Source organism: Neolamprologus multifasciatus, chromosome 19 (assembly GCF_963576455.1).
Source record: "Neolamprologus multifasciatus chromosome 19, fNeoMul1.2, whole genome shotgun sequence".
In the NCBI taxonomy this organism is placed as follows: domain Eukaryota; kingdom Metazoa; phylum Chordata; class Actinopteri; order Cichliformes; family Cichlidae; genus Neolamprologus; species Neolamprologus multifasciatus.
Genome location: NC_140457.1, coordinates 1651564 through 1674369, shown reverse-complemented (window position 1 = coordinate 1674369; position 22806 = coordinate 1651564). Strand labels below are relative to the sequence as shown.

General features: G+C 45.6%; 1 protein-coding gene across 9 annotated transcripts in view; it reads left to right on the top strand.

Moving 5' to 3' along the window:
- Window positions 1-15654, top strand: part of LOC146495656 (AT-rich interactive domain-containing protein 1B-like) — a 199391-nt gene extending 183737 nt beyond the window's left edge. For 6 of the 9 annotated variants that reach the window (XM_085143727.1, XM_085143720.1, XM_085143722.1 and 3 more), the window contains 9 exons: window positions 1365-1587; window positions 5848-5989; window positions 8946-9124; window positions 9964-10096; window positions 10205-10324; window positions 10415-10490; window positions 11197-11923; window positions 12214-12344; window positions 12530-15654. In XM_085143727.1, the coding sequence (XP_084999853.1) occupies window positions 1365-1587; window positions 5848-5989; window positions 8946-9124; window positions 9964-10096; window positions 10205-10324; window positions 10415-10490; window positions 11197-11923; window positions 12214-12344; window positions 12530-14305 (3507 nt within the window). In that variant the 3' untranslated portion in view covers window positions 14306-15654. The remainder of the gene's footprint in view (window positions 1-1364; window positions 1588-5847; window positions 5990-8945; window positions 9125-9963; window positions 10097-10204; window positions 10325-10414; window positions 10491-11196; window positions 11924-12213; window positions 12345-12529) is intronic. The other 3 variants (XM_085143719.1, XM_085143725.1, XM_085143724.1) reach the window with 1 other exon arrangement.
- The last annotated feature ends 7152 nt before the right edge of the window (window positions 15655-22806 follow it).

The following is a 22806-nucleotide window of genomic DNA, read 5'->3' as shown; positions in this document are numbered from 1 at the left end:
CTTTTCAGTCTGGTTACTACCGTTTATGTCATCATGGCATCATGGCACCGGATACCGGTACCCATCCCTACTCATGTTACACAGCGGCCGGCATTTTCTGCTCTTTGGTGGACCTGAGAGGCAGATTCTCTGCAGACGTTCAACAACACAAAATTAGGAAAAATGTTTCGTTACTTTGGAGAAACATAAAATTTAACATGTTTTTTTTTTCTTTATGTGTACAAAGATGCAAATCTGTAGTTGTTTTACACCTAAAACCTGTCAGACAGTCTTATGGAAACCAGTAATATTTTTGCCCTTTTGACCTTAACCCATCACCTTTGCATTCCTCAGTTTCTTGCTGACTTTCAGTTTGTTTAATTCTCAGCTAAAATCAGGTCCTTCTGCTTCTCTCAGATTAGTTGAGCGAATCTTTCTACACCATGAAAAACAGGCTGTGTGGTCACTAGAGGTGGGAATCACCACACATCCCACGATACAATATTATCACAATGCTTAACACACGATACGATATTATTGCAATTTTTAAAATATTTTGCGATATTCAGATTCTGTACATAAAGGTAAACTTTATCAATATTCATTTTCTCTAATATCAAAGTCTCACACTCAGTCTTTCTCTCATTTCAGTTTGATTGTTGACAAACTGAACGGTTTGTATTACAGTCTAGTCCAACTTAACTGAATCAACCATCTGGTACAATTATAGCTATTCTGAACTATGCAGTTTATGAAAACTATGCAGCCCCTTCAGCAACTGAAGAATTAGAAAGTAAATTAAAACAAAATATAATTTTACATTAAATAAAAAAGTTTTAAACTTAATTAAAATAAAACATGTCTTAAATTAAAATAAGTAAACTGTCATGTTTATTGCTGCCAAAACAAGTTAAACACATTTGGACAGTGAAGGAATGTCAGGATTCTTGCTCAGAAAAAGGATCAACATGCTCTGAAGTCAGAGCACAAAAACCTTTTTTGTAACAAAGTATCGATTTCTGCTGTCCCTGTATCGATACATTATTAGCAAACAACATTACACGATGCTACACAGTATCCATTTTTTCCCCACCCCTAGTGGTCAGGTCAGGCCCACATACTCTTCTCTTGTGTAACACAGTGCATTTTTCCGCTTTTACATTAAAACGTACAACGTGAAAATTATCTGCAAGTGACCTGCGACTCCTGCAAACACGGAGCGCTGAGCCGCGGGGTTGATTATTCTGATTAGATTAGCAGGATGTGATGCTTGACCGGGAGTGTGTGCAGCCGATACTACCAGGATGGCGCCGAGAAATTATCTCAGTTGTTACGATCTGTGCCAATCATTTCGCTTCCTAACATCGTGTTGTTCTCTGACTCAGGTAAACAAGAACAAGAAGTGGCGTGAGCTGTCCAGCACCCTGAACGTGGGTACATCCAGCAGCACCGCCAGCTCGCTGAAGAAGCAGTACATCCAGTATCTGTTTGCCTACGAGTGCAAGATGGAGAGGGGAGAAGACCCGCCAGCGGACAACAGCAGCAGTAGCGGCAGCATGGCTGGAGGGGACAACAGGAAGCAGGTCAAGATCCAGCCGCCTTCACCTGGTAAGTCCTGATAACAGACTGCCTCAGCCTCCAGTCTGTCAGCACGGGGGGTGCAGAGACCTTCCTCTGTAGCCGTGCTGAATGGCAGAAATGTGAAGTATACATTTAGAAGATTGGATGCTTTTATAAGTCTAAGAATCTGACTCCTTAACGACCCTCCGATAGCAGCGAATATTAGATTACATTTAAAATTAGAAATAGCGCTCAACATTACGCCCTGATTACACGTACACAACTGGAACCCCGCAGAGATGAGTGAACATTAACACTGCTTTGGTGAGATGAGTCTTGGTTTAATAGAGGTGAGCGAGATATGATCACCACTTGTGCCTCCACGCGGAGCCTCGCCTTTATTTGATTACCCTGCGTCGGAAGGTTAAGTAATATTGTTTTGGTGCACTAGCACAACACAAAAGGTTGCTTTTTGTTTGTGCGAATTACCTGTTGGAGCCATGTGCCTCTGCGCACAATTACAACGGGAGGACGGGAGAGAGAAGGAGTCACGTCTCTAATTTGCAGCGGAGATGAGAAAAGTGACCCTTGCTTTTAAATAGAACATTGGAGCACTTCACCCGCCTGCGACGCCGCAGATTGCTTTTCCTGGTGGGCGGAAAAGAGCACCAGCCCTCATTTGCATACACACACACACACGCATGCATGCATGCACATGCGAGGAGTTCACGTAAAAGTTTTACAATTCATAATTCAGTGCCTTCTCATCTATTCGAGGGGGTTTAAACATCTCAGTTTTTACACAAACTCATTTGTATGTAAGGTAAAACGCGAAGAGGTCGACGCTCGTGACGTTTAGGTTGGCTTTTGGGTACGCAGCGCTCGACTGTGAACTGCTCACGCTACGACACTCCTGCACCGCCATCAGAGTGGGTGGAGAGCAGCATCTGCAGCTAGCACTGCGATTCTGAAGATGCCCACAGTGCACTCAGACTACAGTAAAGCATGTGTTTCTAATTTGAGTTTCACTTTTACAATCGTGTCGCTGATTCTGATTCTGTCTCCTCGGTGTTTCCCTGTTTTCCTTCACCTCTGTCTTTATATCATGTCCATCCGTGTTCCTCCTGAATCATCTCCTTCATGGTTAGGATTTGATTTTTATGTTTCATTTTCACTATTGGTCATTTGCTCATGACCTGTTTTACTTTGATAGTCAGTTTTCTTTTGTTCCTGCTTTGTTTTTTTTACTGTGACCTAATGTGTTATGAACCATAAGCAACAACATGAAACAAAGAGTGACGCCAGAGTTTTTGGATACATTGTTTCTAAATATCAAGATGAAAACAGCAGCCAGCAGAGCAAAATGAGCCAACCACAGATGACCTTTACCCCAAACCTGTCAGGTGTAGGTAACTCCCAAAGACTGCTGCACTCTGAACACATCCAGGACTCAGGAGCTCTCATATACCAAGCCAGACTCATACCCCTGAAACTGCAGCGATCATAGACCATGAGACCCACACCCAGGATAACAGACGAGCAAAACAAGCACAGCCACACACTGCAGAGAGTTTGTGAACACCTGTCGTCAGCCATCGTTCATCCTCGAAAAAACGGAGCCCGGACGAGCCCCCAATTTGTTACACTCCAGCTCATATCTGTGTATTTAATTTGAAAAGGAAAAAAAAGAGTGATTTTTTTTTAGCATTTAATTCTGTTTTTATCTGTTTTATCTCATTAAATGTGGCAGTGGGCAAGCTTGCCCTCAGATTAGCATTATCTTTAAAAAACAGAGTGATCTCCTGTAAACACTAACTTTGCGGTTCGTCTTCGCCCTGCAGGGCTCACTTTGGTTGTTTTATGATTAAATATCCACTCAGTGATGCACTCAAGGCATTTTTCATTTTTCCCTGTTTAGAAAACTATGAATAGAACGAAATGTTTGCAGTTTGTAATATAGACAAAGTTTAATTTAAGTGAAAGAAACTTAATAAATTTAACCATCGTGCAATAATGTTTGATGTTTAAGAAGCAGGCAGACTGAATATGCATAATTACCTTTGTATTTATAAATTTGCAAAAAGACTTTTTAATTACTGCACTTGCACATAAAAAGGGAAAATTGTGTTATGAAAAGAAGTCCGTATCGCGCGTGCACACGGCAGGAAAACCTCCCGTTTTTGTCCTTCGTGTTGCTCGGTGTTAATGCGATCTGTGCGCTTTGAACTGCCCCACTGACTCCCTGCCAGCCTATATATAGACTGACAGCCCAGTGATGTCACTGAGGGAGCGTGTCCAGCAGGGCGGGTGGGGGTGAGTGGCGGTGGGGTGTGGGGAGTGATTAATGAGGGCTGGAATGTAGAACGTAAACAAACCCGACCTCGCCGTCACCTTTCATTCACAAAACAGCTCAGCTGACTGACTTTTTTTCCCCCTTCTCCACCCCACCCCCACCCTCCCCCTTAACCGCTGCCACCCCTCTGGATTATGTCACCCGCTGACACACACGCTTTTGTGTGCGCACACATCAAACAGCCACACACACTTTTCCCCCCTTACGTCTCGCTCTAAAAGACGAGCAGAGGGCACTTAAGTTCACGCTGTCCTCCATCCTCATACCGCCACCACCCCCACCGCCGCCACTCTTAGAATGGTAAACCTCTTAACCCCGACTGACCCCGCAATTGTTTGCACTTCCCCACGCGTCCTTTCCGTTTGACGCCGGGATATCCCAGGAAGTGAAGAATCCCTAATGCTCGCTGACCCCTCGTTGCCCCCTCTCCTACCTCCTGCTCATAATCATGGGATAACCATCTCTCCCTGTCTCGCGCTCCTTCTCTCCGTCTCCTGTGATGTAGAGGCAGAGGGTATCATTGAATAATTCAGAATTAGCATGAATTTTTAAAGCTTAAGTCTTTCTATGGAAACGTGCGGTGCAGGGAAAGGCCACTCAGGATATTCAAGAGATAGGCTTCTTACACTAAATGCTCATTAGGACGCTTTCATATTCTCTCTGTCTCCGTCTTTGTCATGATTTCACTGGATCGGTCCACGTCTTCTGTTAAAATGCTCCTGGGAATTTGGATCCGTTGCTTTTATCGGGCTGGGGGTTCAAATTTCTTCTAATTTCCTCATCATCAGGAGTTTAGGTGTCATAAGAAAAGTTCGCACTAACCCGCTCTAAACCCCAGAGTTTCTGTGTGAAACCTCAAGCTTTCTGAAGCGTTAGCTTGAACATGTCATGTCCATCACATTAGCTGTTTAATTTTACATCTGACACATCTGTGGCCTCGAGCTTAGCTCACCACTTGAAGTCGATGGCACACAAAAACAAAAATCTTCAGACGGCTCACACATCAGCTATCACAAGTTTTTAAATTTTACTAATTTCAAATGATTTAAATCTGCCTGTCTAATATACAAAGTTATACATGGTCTGGCGCCTCCACCAATGAGTGATTTTATTAAACAAAAGTCTAGCAGTGTTGCCGGGTCTCGACTGACTCGAGCCACTGTTAGAGGTGATTGTGAACTGGCATTCAGGCGGACCACCTTTTCACAGATGCTCTGTCATATCAGGGAGTGAACTTCTGGAACAGTCTTCCACTGTCAGTGAGGGAAAGTACAAGTCTACCCATCTTTAAGAGTCACTTAAAAGGGCGGCTGAGGGACACACAAACATGTAATCATGTTTAATAATCATGCTTTATATTGGACGGGAAAAAGTTAGTGTATTACAAAAAGGTCAAACAACTGTTTGGGTGGGTGAACGCAATATCACGACGGTCAGGGCCTGTGCAATACTGGGGTTTGTGCAATATAATTGATGTGTTTCTGTTATTGTTATCTATATTGTCCTCTGTGTCCACTCTCCTTGTCATTGTTTGTTCTGGTATAATGTGATCACTGTTTTTGTCATGTGTTGTCCTTGTCACATGACCTGTAAATAGTGTCTCTGTATGTTTTTACTAACTTGTGTTTAACACCAACCTGCCGAGGGTCTGCAGATGGAAAAAAGGCTATAATCTGGCATATTTACATTTGTTAAAATGTTCATTAATATGTATTGCCCCTCTTTCTAAAAATAAATAAATAAATAAACATTAAGAGCAGGTCTGTGAGTGGAGGCATCCTTCCCTCTTCCTCCTGCCTCCTCATCCTCCGCTCGCCTCCTGTAGGCTCCCGTCTCGTGTAGGGCATCGCTGCAGTAAAACCAGCTCGAACTGAAGCTTCAGATCGTATCTGAAGACCAACAGTGTCCATGTGTTCTTATGATACAGAACTAATACTCCTGCTTGTGTCTCTCAGCTCATTCAGGCGGCTCCCTCCAAGGCCCACAGACACCTCAGTCCTCTGGCAGCAGCTCGACAGCAGAGGCAGCGGGGGACCTGAAGCCCCCCACACCTGCCACCACCCCCCTGGGACAGGTCACACCACTGCCCCCCAACAGGTACACACAGACGCATGCATGACGCTCCTGGTGCTGCATTTACTGACGTGCTGCTGACTCATTCTCTCTAAATAAGTTTGTGTGATATCGTTTGTGTGTCAGCACAGTCTGTTTGTTGATGTGTGGTATCCAAAAGTGTGAACATTGTCTCTAAAATTAAACAACAGCGTAGTGGAGCGAGCTTGAAATAAAAGGGGATGCTCTCGGTGTGCTGCTATGTTTAGGTGAGACCAGGATGTGTGATTTGGTTCTTTCTGCTCTTTGTGTGACGATTCGAGTCGCACGCCTTCATCTCTGCTGCTTTTAATTAGAAACAACAATCACGTTTGCTGAGCCTGAGAGAAGCGCTGTTTAATCGCTGATGGGAGAGTGTGTGTTGAGCTCTTTACCTGCATGTCATTATTATGCTTCCTATTTTAGATCAAAGGTTTTATTTTGCACACAGTTGACTGACGGCCTCTTGTCACATTTAAATTTAAGGTTTTCTCGTACGCGTCGCAGCGGGGCTGTCAAACTCCGTTTCCTTCAGGGCCACACTGGGACACGCTGGACAGTTAATTAATGTGTTTTAATCTAATATACAAAGCATGTCCCCCACAGCCTCCTCACAGGCCTCCAGTCAAGTCAACAAAAGCCAACAAAAGTAATCGACTCGATTTATTCACACAAAATAAAACAGTTTTGTTGTTGAATCTCCGAGTTCCTGCTTCACAGTCCTGAATGTGACACATCGATGGCTGCGTGCGACCTACCTGTCCTTGTTTCCACATTAAAAACCTAAAAAAGGTTTTTTAAAATTAAACTTTGATTTTGTGCCGTTCTGTGTCCTGAGCCGCCCATTATTTCTTTCTGTGTCGTTTCCATGGAGCAGACTTTCTCGTCATTTTTAACGTGGTCCTGAGTTCTCTGAAGGTTTTTCAGATTGTTTTTCTTTTTTTGACATTGGCGGCTTTTTCACTCGTCTTCAATCCTCGTAAGCCTCGTACCTGTCTGTTTTTAAAGCTTTTGTTAGTTCAGCTGCATAACTCTGACCTCTGAGTCATTCATGCATAAAAAGCTCCTTGCAGATGAAACTGTGTTGTCTCTACACATAACAGACAACTTAGCAAAGAGACTATTTTAGATTTGGTCTCATTTCTTTACTGTCCTCACTTGAATCTGTGAAAAGTACCCAAGATAACACTTTGACATGAAATAGTATTTTTGTACCAACGAAATAGCTCAATAGCTGTGAGCTGAGGAGCTGGCTTATCTCATGTGGTGTGCATTCTGTCCTTAAAAGATTTGAGGAAGCTGAACAAGAATCAGGAAAAAAGTAAAGACCTGATTCAGGATCTGATGTATTTGGACCCTCAGCTGATCCATCTGCTGTTCACTGAAGCTTCAGCAGAAATTATCTCAGTTGAAGGACGGCTGTCAAGAAGCCACGACTGAGTATTAAATCACATATAAATTTGAAAAGGTTTGTTTCAAATCATGGTCAGTATGTACGAGGAGGTCAGGGGGAGGTCCAACAGTGAAGCATCTGTGAAGCAGGCTGGGGGGTTGAGCTGCTTTTCAGCCACTGGTGCTGGGATCATGAATGCAGTACCATCAGATTTTGATCCACCGTGGAGCAACATGTGGAGAGCATGGCAGCGAGGCACCATCAGTGTCCCCAGACCTCAGCATTACAGTGTGGGATCATCCTGATAGAGAACAAAAGGCAGAAACATCCAAAGAAGAGCTTAGAACATCCTGGAGAACCTGAGAGAGAGTTGAGTCTGTGCTGAAGGATAAAGGCGCTCACAGCTAATGATGACCGTTAGAAATGTCCAAACTCTTTCATATTCTGCATTTCTGTGTATGTCTGCACGTTTCGGTACATCTCTGCACCTTTTTCCTATTTTCAAAGGAAAATTAAAAAATACACGAGGAGCGGCTCAAATAATAAAATGACCAAATAGTATATGTCACGATTAACTCTGCTATTAACCCTTTAAGACCTACCATAGAACCAAGTCCGCCAGAGCTTATATTATATGTTTACATGCTGTGGAGCCATTTTTGGGAGCATTTCAAGTTGATATACATCAATACAACCATTACAGCCTAGATTTTAATAATATGTCTGCATTAAGTGCATAGTAATTACATACATTGCAAAAAAGTGCAATAAACTACAAAAAAATTGAAAATCGTTTTTGTTTTTTTAACATATATTTCTAGTTAGAGAAATTTAAGAGGCTTATCCCTCAAAACTGTAAACACAAAAAAGTTGCACAAAATAGTTTCCCACCACAGGAAATTTATTTTGAGTGTCTTCATAGTTTTATTTTTGAAATACACCAATTTTTATACACTGCAGGAAAAACGAAAATAAATATTATAATGCAAGTTTGCAAAAAAGCAGCATATGCATCAAAATAAACTATTTCCAGCAGTGCAATATGAGTCCTAAGCATCCCAGAAACCACACAGAAAGTCATAAAGTCAAACATAACTTTTACAAACACCAGTATAGGCTCATGAGGCCTTGATGGTAAAAAACTACATTTCCGCAAAAATGACGTCACTTCCGGTTTCGGGCAGGTCATGGTGGACATGCGATAGTTCGCGCTGATGGACGTAGGAAGTGTTACAAACAGCTGATTGGATCGGCAAAGCGTGTTTCTGGAATATTATGTTTTTGTTGCTGCAAGTGCTTTTTATGCAGTTTTTGCAAAGTTATATGTGGAAGGAAACTGTGACCGAGGACAAGCTGATGGCATAAGATGTAAGTACAACTCCTCCGGTTTCATATGCAAAAACAATTATTGCGCTAGCTCACGTGGTTGCAGAGCTACCGGGATTTAAAAATAGTTACACAAAACGGAGCGTGCTGCTCTGACCGGCTTTAAAGGGTTAAAAAATGAAACTTTTTTGTATCCAAACGTTCAGTGTCGGTGCCTCTCACCCCCCCCCCCCTCACTTCCAGGAGCAGTGTGAGCGTGCAGGACCCCTTCTCAGAGGTGAGCGACCCGGCCTTCCAGAAGCGGACTCCCGCCCCTCCCGCCTTGCCCCCCTCGGCTACGTACCAGCAGGGCCTCAGCATGCCTGACATGATGATGAGGATGCAGTACGACGCCAAGGACCCCTTCGCCGGGATGAGGAAGAGTGAGTGAGACACATGCAGTAATAAACCTTCACCCAAACCCGATTCTCCATTTTTATTTTCCTTAATTGAACTTTGAGGGAACAGCGTTGTTCTGAGATTCATTTAATCCACTGGTACGACAAATTAGGGGGGTCGTTCTCAACTTCATCCTTAAACTGTGCAAAAGCTTTCATTTCACTTTGTCAAAGAGAATCGTGTATCCCAAAGACGGTGGGCTTTCATCTGATTCAGTGGTCCAATTCATTATCTTGTCACTGTGTCATCTCACATCAGGACAGATGTGAGTGTGTGTGTGTGTGTGTGTGTGTGTGTGTGTGTTTTCCTACTAGAAGTATGAAACGAGATGAGAACTGTTTGTCGCTTTATCCAAAACACACCAGCTCGTTTTAAGTTCTTGTAGCTTACTCTGCGTCTCATCCTAACTTTGTTCCTCCTTTTCATCCTCTTGTTTCCAACCTTTCATCCTTCCCCCCGCTGTGAAGCACCTGCTTCGACCAGCTCGTGTGGTTTGGTTTTCAGAACAAACAGGATTTTTAGAAAGAATGGCGGCTCCTCTGAAGGCTGGCGAGAATGGAGTCTGAATGAATAATATGGTGGATGATAGCTGCATAACAACTCAGAACAATAGGTTTAATCATGCAAAGTGCAGAATCTTCATGGAGGCACGCTGCCACCTGCTGGTCAGCACAAACATGGTTCATGCGTTCAGAAATGCACATTTAGCTGCTGTTGGATATTTCCAGGGAAATGAAACCATTTCCCCTCCTCGTTCTTTAACTGTTATATTATAACAATTTAGATTATCAGGTCCAGTCTAAGGTCTTTGCTTCCTCCACAGTGGCAGGAGCCGATCCTTATATTCCAGCCCAGATGCCCGGAAGCGGCATGCAGGACATGTACGGTCGACCCCCATCAGCCCTGAGCATGAGCCAAAGGTCGCAGTACCCGTACGGGCCGGGCTACGACAGGAGGTAAAAAACACAAAGTGGGGGAATCAGTTTGCTCTTATTTATTCTGTCCTGAACGTCGAGCCGTGGTGTGCTGCACAGCATCGGTAAAGCGTGTCCTGCTGTCTTTAGGCCGGACCATATGATGGGGATGGAGGGGACCATGGGCCCCCCTGGGAGTCAGAACAACATGGGACCTTCCAACAGTGAGGGCAGCATGTACTCGCCCAGCAGATACTCGTCACAGCACAGGTCAGCGCTCTCCTACGTGTCTCCAGCCTCTCTGGAGGCCTGTAACCATCAGTGAGTGATCCTCTCTTTCCCCTCTGTCCTCTGCTTCAGACACGACGGCTACGGTCAGCAGTATTCCAGCATGCCGTACGGGATGCATCCATCTGGGATGTACCCGCAGCAGCAGGTGAGACAGCTCATCACGGCGCTCTCAGTCAAACCTGCTGCAAACAAGACATTTGATTAGAGTGTCAAATCTCAGCCCAGAGATAATAAATTAATAAGATAACAGCTCAGTGGGTGGGATGTGTTTGTGACTGTGGTTGTTTCTTGTTGTCATGATGATCACGATCAATTTCTGCTTTTCTGAACCTTCAGATGAAGTAAAGCAGAGCGATGATTGCTTGTTTTGAGTCGTTCCTGATAATGACCCTCGTGAATGCGCCCAATCAATGGTCCTCTCTCGCACGTCGTTTGTCAAACTGAAGATTATTAGCGACGTAATTATGGTATCGAGTAGAACTGTTTCTTTGTGTCTCGGAGGAAAGTAGTGTGAGGTAATTGGCCATTAGGTGACCGCTCTGAGCAGAAGCCATCGCGTGTTTTTGCGGCGTCCTGCTGCGTTTGTGCCACACGAGCGTGGTTTCAGATTTAGTTCACAACTATTTCAGAGTCTTTGATAGACCGGCGGAGCTCCCGGCTGCAGACGTAATGGAGCCTCGCAGTAAAATAATTATGGTAATGGGAGTACGAGCCGCGCCACACCTCTCGCCCACTGACAGGTGGATGTGAAGAAAAATGCTCTCGTGAGCTTCGCGTGCACGTCTCACGCTTTCATCGTGTGATTGCTTTTTGTTAAGCGTCGTCGCTAACGATCTCCCCCGTTGCTCCAGCAGGGCTACAAGCGTCCGCTGGATGGGATGTACGGCCCCCCGCCCAAGAGACACGAGGGCGACATGTACGCCATGCAGTACACCAACCAGCAGCCGGACATGTACAACCACTACGGCAGCGGTTACTCCGAACACAGACCGCTCCAGGGACAGTTCCCCTACCCGTACCCCCGCGACCGCATGGCGCCCTCGGGCCAGAGCCAGCACAGTATGCTGGGTGGGGGCCCCCCTCCTAATCACGCCGCCGACGGGCCCAACATGTGGCCTTCGAGGACAGACCTCGGCTACCCCTACCCCAGCAGGCCGGGATCACAGATGCCCCCGTACGGCTCGATAGGCAGAGACGACATGGACGGGCGGCCCGGGCCGGAGCAGTGGCACCGCCAGTCTCCGTACATGTCATCATCAGGCGGCATGCCCCCCCTGTCCTCGCGCCAGCCGTCGTCTTATTCCAACTCCCCGTCCATGGCCAACCACCTGCCCAGAGCGCCGAGCCCAGGGGCCTTCCAGCGCTCCATGGACTCTCGAATGTCGCCCAGCAAAGCGCCGTTCATGTCCCCCATGAAGATGCCTAAACCCGGCCTGGCCATGATGGGATCGCAGGGCGGCGGACCCATCGGGCAGTTTCCTCCTAATCTGAGGAGGGACCTCAACTACCCACCGGGCTCAGTGGAGGGCACCCTGCCGCTTCTCAAGCCTCGACGCAAGCTAACATCCAAGGACAGCGGTAAGATCGTTTTTTAGGTTCTCAGCAACAACATGTTTGCAGCTTGTTTAATCCTGGTTCTTCTCCGGTGGAAAGTTGTAGTTTTCCATGTTTTCCAGCTGTAAAATAACGATGTTTTAGCTCCCCATCGCTGCACCGGCTCATCGTCAGCTAACAGTAGCACAACATGAGGCAAATTTTATCAAAGAAATTAAACCATCTACTTTGGTTAGCGTCCCTCTTATCTTCAGGACGTTTGATTGCCAGTTTTTTTCTTCCCGGTTCCAAAAATCCCACTGTTTTAATCCCAGGAACGCCTGAGGCCTGGCGCGTGATGATGTCTCTGAAGTCTGGCCTGCTGGCAGAGAGCACGTGGGCGCTGGATACCATCAATATCCTGCTGTACGATGACAGCACGGTGGCCTCCTTTAACCTCTCCCAGGTAAAACCGACCCAAGAACAGAGCCCGTCTTTATCCTCATCTTCTAGATCCTGTTTTTCTTTTGCAATAAAACTCCACGAGAGTCAAGTTAGTTATGCACCTCTGAGGTTTTGCAGTATTATATCTGCTTGATAGCTCGTCTGACTTCTTTCTGCTCAGCATTGATTTTATTTTTCTCTGTCCAGTTGCCTGGATTCCTCGAGCTCATCGTCGAGTACTTCCGCCGTTGCTTGATTGAGATCTTTGGCATCCTGGAAGAGTTTGAGGTGGGGACTAAGAAACGCTCCTCAAGTCCAGCGTCTGCACAGAAAGAAAGACCTGAGCGGGATTCCGGCTCTCCTGTCCAGCCTGAGCTCTCCAAAGCCGAGGAGACCCAGGTGGAGCGTGCCGAGGACGTCGCAGAGGAAGTGACGCCTGTTGCTGCAGAGCCGGCCAAGGTGAACGGCGAAACAGAGGAGTCTAACATGAGCGTTAGCAGGGAGGACAAGAGTGGAGGAGATGGTGAGAAGGAGGGAAGAGAAGAAGAAGAGGAGGCAGCAGAGTGTGAAGCAGAGCCCGTGGATCGGCCCGTAGCAGAGGCGGAGCATAAACCCAAACAAGCCAGCAAATACGACAAGTTCCCCATCAAGATTGTTCACAAAGAGGACCTGAGCGACGACATGTCCGGTTACCTCACAGAGTTTACCAGCGGGCTGCTGCACTGGCAGGCGGGTGGAGGCGACTCCACGGCGCACATTCAGACACACTTCGAACCCCGGAGCGAAGCGCCCGACGACGAAGGCGGGAGAAACGAGAGCAAACAGACGGACCACGAAAAGAAGCAACCCCCGAAACACATCACCGCGACTATCGACGACGTTCTGTGCGCCCGCGTCGACGCCCTCGCTTACGGCCACCCCGCGCGCTCTTTGCCCTCTTACCCCTTCAGGGTGCACCCCGATGGGGAGGAGGACCACATCACCTTGCTGGAGGATGAGCCACGCTGCCTGGACGAGGCTCCGCTCACCACCACGTCTGCCTGGCAGGACTCGTTGTCCAAGCGGTGCACCTGCGTCTCCAACGTCGTCCGGAGTCTGTCCTTTATCCCGGGGAATGACTTGGACATGTCCCGCCACCCTGCTCTGGTTCTCCTGCTGGGCAGGCTGCTCCTGCTGCACCACGTGCACCCCGAGAGGAACAGGTTACCTCCCAGCTTCCAAAGAGACGAGCAGCAGGAGCGGGGGCTGTCGAGCAGTAAGGACGAGTGGTGGTGGGAGTGTCTGAGTCTGCTCAGGGAGAACGCCATGGTCACTCTGGCCAACATCGCCGGCCAGTTGGATCTCTCCACTTACCCGGATACCATCTGCCTTCCCATCCTGGACGGCCTCCTCCACTGGATGGTTTGCCCCTCGACCGAAACCCAGGACCCCTTTCCGTCGGCAGGCCCGCATTCCCAGCTCACCCCCCAGAGGCTGGTGCTGGAATGCCTCTGCAAGCTGAGCATCCAGGAGGGCAACGTGGACCTGCTGCTGGCGACGCCGCCGTTCAGCCGACAGGAGAAACTGTTCACGGTCCTGGTGCGCTACGTGGGTCAGAGGAAGGCCCAGGTGTACAGGGAGATGGCGGTGGCTGTGCTCTCCCACCTGGCACAGGGAGACCCCACAGCGGCGCGAGCCATAGCCATGCAGAAGGGCAGCGTGGGTAACCTGGTAGTTTTCTTGGAGGACGGCGTTAGCATGGCGCAGTATCAGCAGAACCCTCACAGCCTGCTGCACATGGGCCACCCTCCCATGGACCCGCCCAGTATAAACATGATGTGCAGAGCAGCTAAAGGCCTGCTGGCTATGGCCAAAGTGCACGAGAACAAGAAAGAGTTCGTACTGTATGAAAGCAGATTATTAGACATCTCCATCTCCTCGGTGCTCAATGTGGGAGTGGTTGCCATTATTTGCCAAGTCCTGTTTCACTTGGGGAAGTTATGACATGAGGAGAGGCGGGACTGGCGCGGCACACGCTGAGGCTATTTCTGTGGTTTTTCTATTTTTATTTATTAAAATGACAGAAAATGTTTGTGTTTTTTTAAAAGAAGTATCCACATAAACAAAATGTCTCTATCTATATACATATATATATATATGTATAGCTTCTGGGCGATGTCGGGATTTGAAAGCTCGTTTTAATACAAATATTTAATACCTGCTGGTGTCGGATTGCTGCGTTTGGTTTGGCATTCTCTTCTTTTCTTCCTTCGTTTACGTTTTCAGCCAAAGCTGCCACCAGATCTTGGTGCTCAATTCTGTGGTTCCTTTCGAGTCGATGAGATGTTTTTCAGTTTTATAAACGCCGATATGCTCATCAACTTTTTGTTAATGGAGAGTATTTATTTAAAATGTGACACTGTACAGAAGTTTGAACTTTTTGCCAACAGCGGTGGAGGAAAAAAAACACAAAGAAAACACTGAGTTTTTAAACGGAAACGTCTCCATCGCTGGAACATACGTTGTGCAATAGGACTTGGAGCAAGTTGTCCCTTTGAAAACCAGAGGATGTAAAAGCTTCTGACGCCTGCAGTGTGCGCTCACGGCCACAAGGAGGCAGCATTGCACCAGCCAATCGACATCAGAGAAGCGTCTAATTTATCAATCATAGCCTCAATGACTTTCACAGATGAACTTTGTGTTTCCTGATCACTTGTGTTATGTCTGTATTTTTTCATCACTGTGTATATAAACCGTTGTACACACGATTCTTTCGGTCTTTATCTAGCATAGCAGGAGACGGGACTTTCTGACTATTATAACAAATGCTTTTATTGTTGGTAAATTTGGTATTGTTATTATACATATTTTGTTAATGGGGTCAAATATTTGAACATGGCAGATGTATCTGATGTTTCACCGTTCAAAAAAAAACACACAAAAACAACAAAAAAAGAAGAAAAAAATCCTGTACGCGTTGTATTATAGCTGAGAAAACAATCGCTTTGGTAATGAAACGTGGAAGTGCCGGGGTGAGGGGGTGACTGTGGAGACGCCATGCGAGGGAACCGAACATGTTTCTGTTTGTTCATGTCCTGCGTTCATGTCAGTGGGCATATTTTTGAATCTACACGATGCTCGAAAACAAAACACGTGAAAAGATCAAAACATTCTGAAAGCTCATTGTAAAAAATGCCTTTTTTCATATGACTCCTGTCTTTTATTCAGTATACACATTTATACTCTGTGCTGCACATGTCACAAATAAATGTACGATGAACATCGTTAAGCACTGGAGACGTTGCATTATGTCCAGACAATCTTAGGCCAATAAAACAAACATCAACTGCTTACGTGGGCTGTCTTTTATTGGCTGCGTCCAGATTCTTCGTGGCACAGGTTCAAAAAGGTGCTGGAAACATCTGAGAGTTTGGTCCAAGCTGAGATGATAGCGTCTCACAGTTCCTGCAGATTTGCATCCGTAGCGAGAATCCCCCGTTGATTCTGTAGGATTGACATCTGGATACTGTGGAGGCCGTTTGAGTGCAGTGACCTCAACAAACCAGTTTGAGAGGATTTGAGCTTCATGGTGTGTAGAAGATGGTAGACTGGTCTAAAGGGACGGGCGTTGCTCGGGGAGGCTGTGGAGCTTTAACGATGCTCAGCTGGTGCTCAAAAATATCCCCACATCGTCACACCCCCACCATCCTGTCCTTGTAATGATCAGCTGTTGGTAGGAGGCAGGATGGATCCATGCTTCTGCTTGTTTACACCAAACTCTGACTCTAATCCGAATGTTGCAGCAGAGAAAGACTCATCGGATCCTGAAACGTCGTTCCATCGTCTGTCGTCCGGTTTTGGCGAGCCTGTGTGAATTGTAGCTCCAGTTCTCCTCTGACATCAACAAGGATTTTCTCCTGGAGAGCCGCTGCTCACTGGGTTTTTATGTGAACCATAGTTGTTTGGGAAAGTCCAGCAGATCAGCCCGCCTGGCTCCAACAACCTCACCACATTCAGAACGCCTCAGCAGCTCATCTTCACCACCTCTATGAGGTGCAGCCATATGATTGGCTGATTACATATTTGTGTTAATGCAAAAATATCCAATGGTTTCCCTCATAAAGTGTATAAGTGAGCACGGTGATAAGATAATAAACAGCAGAATGTGATGATTCTCCTGAAAGCTGATGTTCCTTGGACCACGTTACAAACTGTACATCAGCAGCTCTCAGGCCGTGTGTCTGACGCAGGTCTTGGCATCAGTCCCGCCCTTCAGATAGAGTCAGATTTTATTGTGTCATGGATCGTCTCACTCTTCAGGCGCTGCAGAAGCACCAGCTCTCAGATTCACTGGACTCAAAGCCGGCGCTTTAAAGCCAAACCAATGTCCTCCAGAGACGTCACCTCACAGCCTCAATCCGGCAAACATACAAGTATTTATATCAAGTAGAAAGTGCACTACTGCGTGCCATTAGAACAGTTGTATTACTCCGTCTGGACGTTTCCTCATAGCCGTGGAGAAAAGACAGCTGTTTGTCTTTGTTCTTTATTGTGGTTTGTTTTTTTCCACTACACACACAATGCTAAGTTCTCATATTTGTCCTGGCATTATGTGCTGTCACGTTGTTGTTTAGCACAACTGAGGTCCTGGATGAAGGTGTTATAGCCCAAACAGATCTATCGAGCAGTTGCTGCACTGAAAATCAGGCCAGTTGACACCATGCAGGGTTTAGCTCAGTTATTTGAACCCATTTCCTTAGTTAACTCTGCTAATTGTGATTAAAAATATTCTGTTTTTGTGCTGCACACTTAGATCAATGGAGCATGGGAGGTACAGCTACCCCGTCTCTTTGCTGCTGCTTCCCATCTGTTACACACATTACTCCCTCGCTTTCAGAAAGCCTCCATAATTAACAGTTTCACTCATTTTGGTTTCATTTATTTTACAGTTCGCTTTGGAATTAGTTCATTAAAATGTGCAAAATTAACCAGCACAGTTAAATCAAAGAATTTAACTGGATTTAGATTTGTAGCATCTGAAAAAGTCTTTTTAGAGATGGAATTATATTTATTCTAATCTGCTCTCAGAGGAGGATCACTGAGCTCATAAAACCTTACAGATGTGCATATCATCATCATAGTTTAGTCCGACAGTATAAGGAACAGTCACTCTGTGCTTCCTGTTTTCAAGCTTTTCACATTAAAACACAGTTTGTGTTTGACCTTAAACAACTCGAGCTTTTACTTTACGAGTCCACAGAAACGTCTCAATCTTACATCAAAGATGATGTTGTCACGAATGATGGAAAGCTCATTTCTCATTCTCTCCAGAAATCTGCTAATCTGCTGTTTCATTAATCATCACAGGTTATAAAGGTTCGTCTGTTAATGAAGACGCGCACATGTGCAAACACGATCATCAGAAGTGCTTTTAGGAGCTGAAACTCATGACTGATGCACTCTGTGTACCCCTGACTTAATGCGTCCTCTTGCAGCGTTTCCAAGAAGGACACAAACCATCAGGCACTCATCTATCCCAGGGTGTTTGAGTTTTTACTGAATAGTCTACAGTTTGTTTGGTGTTTTCTCTTTTTTGTGTCTCCCCAGTGTCGTTTCTTCCTCTTTAGTTGGAACTTGACGTCTCTCTCTCGTCTTCCTTTGCCAGGGGAAACATGGGCATGAAATCAAGTCCTATTTTAAGCTGATTTTAATAATAACATTCCTGAGGTTAACAACAGCCGATAAGTGGTCCCATCACAGGTTTGGCTCATCTTCGTCTTATTTAACTCTTACTGACACTTTGAAGTGAATGACAGCCTGCCTGAGACGTGGTTAACAGTTTGATCTCTAACTGAAGGCAGTTTCTGCAGAGAAGGAAATGACTGATATGCTTCTGAGCGCATCTTACAGGTACACACCTGCACATTATAAATAGCGCCCACATACTTCAGAGTGTTTTTGATTTCACGCCGTCATTCAGAGTTTGCAGGGAAAGTGGGCTGCTGTACTTTTTTGGTGATGGAGGATGTGTTTCACGTAGGCAGCCAAGCGCAGGAGAAAACCTCCCACTCTCCCGTGCCTCTGAAAAGCTGAGTCACTGAGCTCTGACAGGATGGATGTGGTGGCCGGGAGGAAACAGAGCCTGTCATTGGCTACCGCTGGCTGGGGTCCGCTGCCTCGCTGCCTCTCACTGCTCTTGTAGGTAGATTAATGAGCGCTGGGTGGAAACAAAGCAGACAGGACTGACCTTTCTAGTGATGTGCTACAGTACACGTAAGGCAGCAGTGATGAGTCAGGTTTGACTTCATCCTGTAATTTTGACTATAGAGAGTATATTAGCCCCCCGATGAGGCTTTGATCTCGCCGTGCTCTTTCATCCAGTCCAGCTTTTTAAACTAAATACTGTCTGCACTCTTGGCAGGATGTAAGTCAAGCCTATGTTGTTCTTGGACTCTGATTTAAGGGGCCTATCATGTCCACCCGTTTGCCAACACAAACACGGCTCCTGCCGTATGTCATCGGGCTGCTTAACGAGCTCCGTGGTTAAAGAATTAGTCTGCAGGCCTTACAGATCATTAGCAGCCATTACAAACATCCACAGCTTTGCAGCAGATCAAGTGTGGCATGTGCCACTTGGTGGATTCACACGGCCGGTGGTGGAAGCTTTGCAGATGCATGAGGGAAGCATGTCGCAGCAGGGTGAAAGACCACTTCCTCGGAAAGCACACCGTGGCTGCTCACTCTGCACTCACACGGGGGGGGGGGGCTGTTAAACCTACAGCCTGAGACCGGCGCGGCTAACACGAAACCCAGCTTTCACATCAAAAATGCATTTGCAGGCTAGAAAAGTGCGACGAGAACACACAGTTTCCCTCTTTGCGTGGCGTTTGATTCTGGCCAATTAAGTCTTCTCACATTAGAGGAAAAGCAGCGGAGCTCCTTTCAGAGAAAGTGGATAATTGCAGCCAATGAGTGATGATGAGGAGGTGTGTGTGTGAGGGGAGCATGGATGGCAGAAGAACTGTGGGCTGATGATGAAATCATCTGTACTAATCTAGCCCAACAGGAAATTGCATCACTGCTGAACTGCACTTGGCATCTCAGCGAGTTATGTGCAGCATGGCCGCCTGTTTTCAGTAGAAACAGTAAATATGAGCAGTGGTGGCTCCATTTAACAATTTCCTCTCAGCAAATGTTTGTATCTGTCTTCAGCGCTCGTCCTTCCTGGTTAACCTGCGTGTTAGGACGTTTCTGAGGACATGCTGTGGGACATTTTTGAAGGTTGACGTCTCTTTGCAGGTGAGGACTATAAAGAGACCTTCAACCTACTATCTGGAGTTTGCTGGAGGACACTTAAACCTGTGACACACAATATTTCACTGACTTACTGACCGTTTTATTAGAGTTGGCTGAAATCATCAGTGTAATATGAGAACCTTAATATCAATGGTCTGTGTTATATGCACTGCATGTATGAATGATTGTCTCACCCTGCAGCTGCGCAAACGACCAGAACACATTTAACTGACTGGAACTGCAGCAAAGTAATAACACAGTGAATATGACGTGACTATATATAAAAGCTGCTTCAGCTGTGCTGTCATCAGTTTTAAAGAAACAGTCGTGATAGAAATCTATGGAGAAACTTCTTTTCTTTAGTTTCTTTGCTTGTTGCAGTGCCACAGCAGGCCACTTGGATCTGCTTCTCTGGGTCCACCTTAAGCTGTGTATACAACACATAAACCTGCATTCTTTTCAATGGCCACCAAAAACTAAACAATTGTGCTCATTGGCTAACAATGTTCGACTGACATTTGAATTTTTTTCAGTTAAATTCTGTTTTATTTATAAAGTTCCAAACAACTAATGACTAAATGCAAAAAATGAATTTCATATCTGAACACAGACATGAGAGTGAAGGTGAGTGAAGAGGAAACAATGCATCATGGGAATCCCCGGCAGCCTACGTCTATTGCAGCATAACTAAGGGAGGATTCAGGGTCACCTGGTCCAGCCCTAACTATATGCTTTAGCAAAAAGGAAAGTTTGAAGCCTAATCTTAAAAGTAGAGATAGTGTCTGTCTCCTGAATCCAAACTGGAAGCTGGTTCCACAGAAGAGGGGCCTGAAAACTGAAGGCTCTGCCTCCCATTCTACTTTTAAATACTCTAGGAACAACAAGTAGGCCTGCAGAGCGAGAGCGAAGTGCTCTGATAGGGTGATATGGTACTACAAGGTCATTAAGATAAGATGGGGCCTGATGATTTAAGACCTTGTATGTGAGGAGCAGGATTTTGAATGTGTGTTTTAGAGCCAAAAGCTCCCATCATAGGACAAGTGGGTGGATCGCTACATTAAATTAGCGAGCTCTGTACGGGTGCATTGCTCAGGCACAGATACTTTCTAATTAGTGCTCAGTAACACACTCATTTAGAACGAGACTGGAGGAAGAGAAGTTTTTGGCACTTTGGCTTCATTCCTCAGCAGTGGAGTTTGTGTTTGGGTACTCACTGTGGAAAAAACCAAAACAAACCCTAGTGGCACAAGTGAAGGTAAAACATGCAGAACAACATGTTTGAGATGCCAACAAAGAAGAAAATTGAGTTGAGTCGGTGCAGCAGAAGCTTGTTTGTTCGATATCTGACTCCTATCACAACAGCTGCAAAGGAGCTGCAGCACAGGAAGGAACGTCAGAGCAAACAGTCATGCCTCTTGGCCCCGATTCACTGGAGGAACCTGTAAAACTGCTAAAGTCTCACAGTGTGTAGACATCTGATTTCCTCAGCTCACCTGTGGTTTGTATCACCATTCAATACTAGCAATGTACTTCTTCAAAAATAGATCCTATCAGTCCAATTAGCCATTCAGATCTAGTTTTTAAGCAGAGTCAGAATAACTGAGGCTGTCTGTATTTACACCTTTAAAGGATTATTTTGCCCGGTGGCTTTTGGTGTGTTATGGTGGAGCTGTGCACAAAGAAAGGTCTCGAAAAGCGCTATATAAATGCAATCCATTATTATTATTATTATTATTATAGCTGTCTTTATTTGTTATCTTTCTACTGTATTGGAAATACAGCAAGAAGTTCAAAGTACAACTTATCTCCAACATTAGGTTGGGTTTTTACAGTCTGGCAACATTTGAGCTATCATCTGATAACAGAAGGAAAACCAGCGTCTGTGTTTGAAAAGTTAAACCAGGATTTTTCTAATGACCAGCAGGGGGCAGCTTTTTGTGTTACAAATAAAAAGTCGGATTCTGTACACATGTATGGGATATTAGCCTGTGCTCCTGTAATCTATGGCTGTATCCCAATTCAGGGTCTGCAGCCTTAAAGGCCGCATTTTAAGGCCGATTACGTCACAGCGACGCGACGAAGGCTGTCCCAATTCGAAGGCTGCTCGAAATGCGGCCCTCAAATGCGTCCTTCATTTCCCTGTATTTTAAGGCTGTGGCGGTGTAGACTTCGTGGCCCAACATATCCCAGAATGCATAGCACGGCGGTGGGTGTGGATAATTTTGCTGGAAAAAAACGGCGGATGAGGGGCGCCGAAGAGTAAACTTTAAGTAAGTACTGAATATTATGTCACTTATTTATGTGCAAATGTTTAATAACAAAGAACATTAAAACATTACTGTTGGCCACATGTCAGCAAAGTCATGTGACATTAGTGACGTTTGTACTAACTTGGTTTCAAAGCCTTTACTTTAAAATATACGCCGTCCAATAGCTGAGCTTAATCAGAGAATGATCAAAGCTCATGTACAAACAAACAAACAAATGAACAAAAGATTTTCTCCTTCATTTCTGTCAAACAAAGCTGTATGAAACGTTTCCAGCTGTTAGTATCATGGTTGCTAGGCAACCTGGGCAGTGCAACGGAGGCTAGACCGTCCCATTTCACAAGCCTCGCACTTCCGGCCTTAGCGGTCTTTAAGTACGCGGCCCTTGAGGACCGTTGAGGCTGCAGACCCTGAATTGGGATACAGCCTATGACTTCAGTAAGACGTTTTCCATGACTTTATGGTCCAACTTGCTAGTTTAAGGTCACATTAGTATCAAGAAGGAGAATACAGCAGGCTATGCAATAAGATAGGCCTACTTTAACGGGACAATAGACAATAACAATTCAATTCAACTTTATTTATACAGCACCAAATCACAACAACCCTGAGCTGAGTGTCTTTGGTTTTGCCATGTCTGGTGTTTTGTGATTGGGAAGCGAGGTGAACTGGGTCACTGAGCATAGCCTGAATCATCCTCCTTTCTGATACCTTCAATGATGATAATTTATAGAATAAGCTGCGTTTTTTCGGAGCCTTCAGTTCATCAGGTAAATGTTTACAGAGGTGCGGGACAGAGGGTCTGTCTAATTTGCAACCACAAGTATCGCCCCCTGGTGACCACTAAAGAGAATGCAGAGTTGGGTTTTACTCTTCTTGAAGCCAACTCCACCTTTTTATACAGTCTATTGACACAGCGCAACGGTGGGGTTCAAACAATCC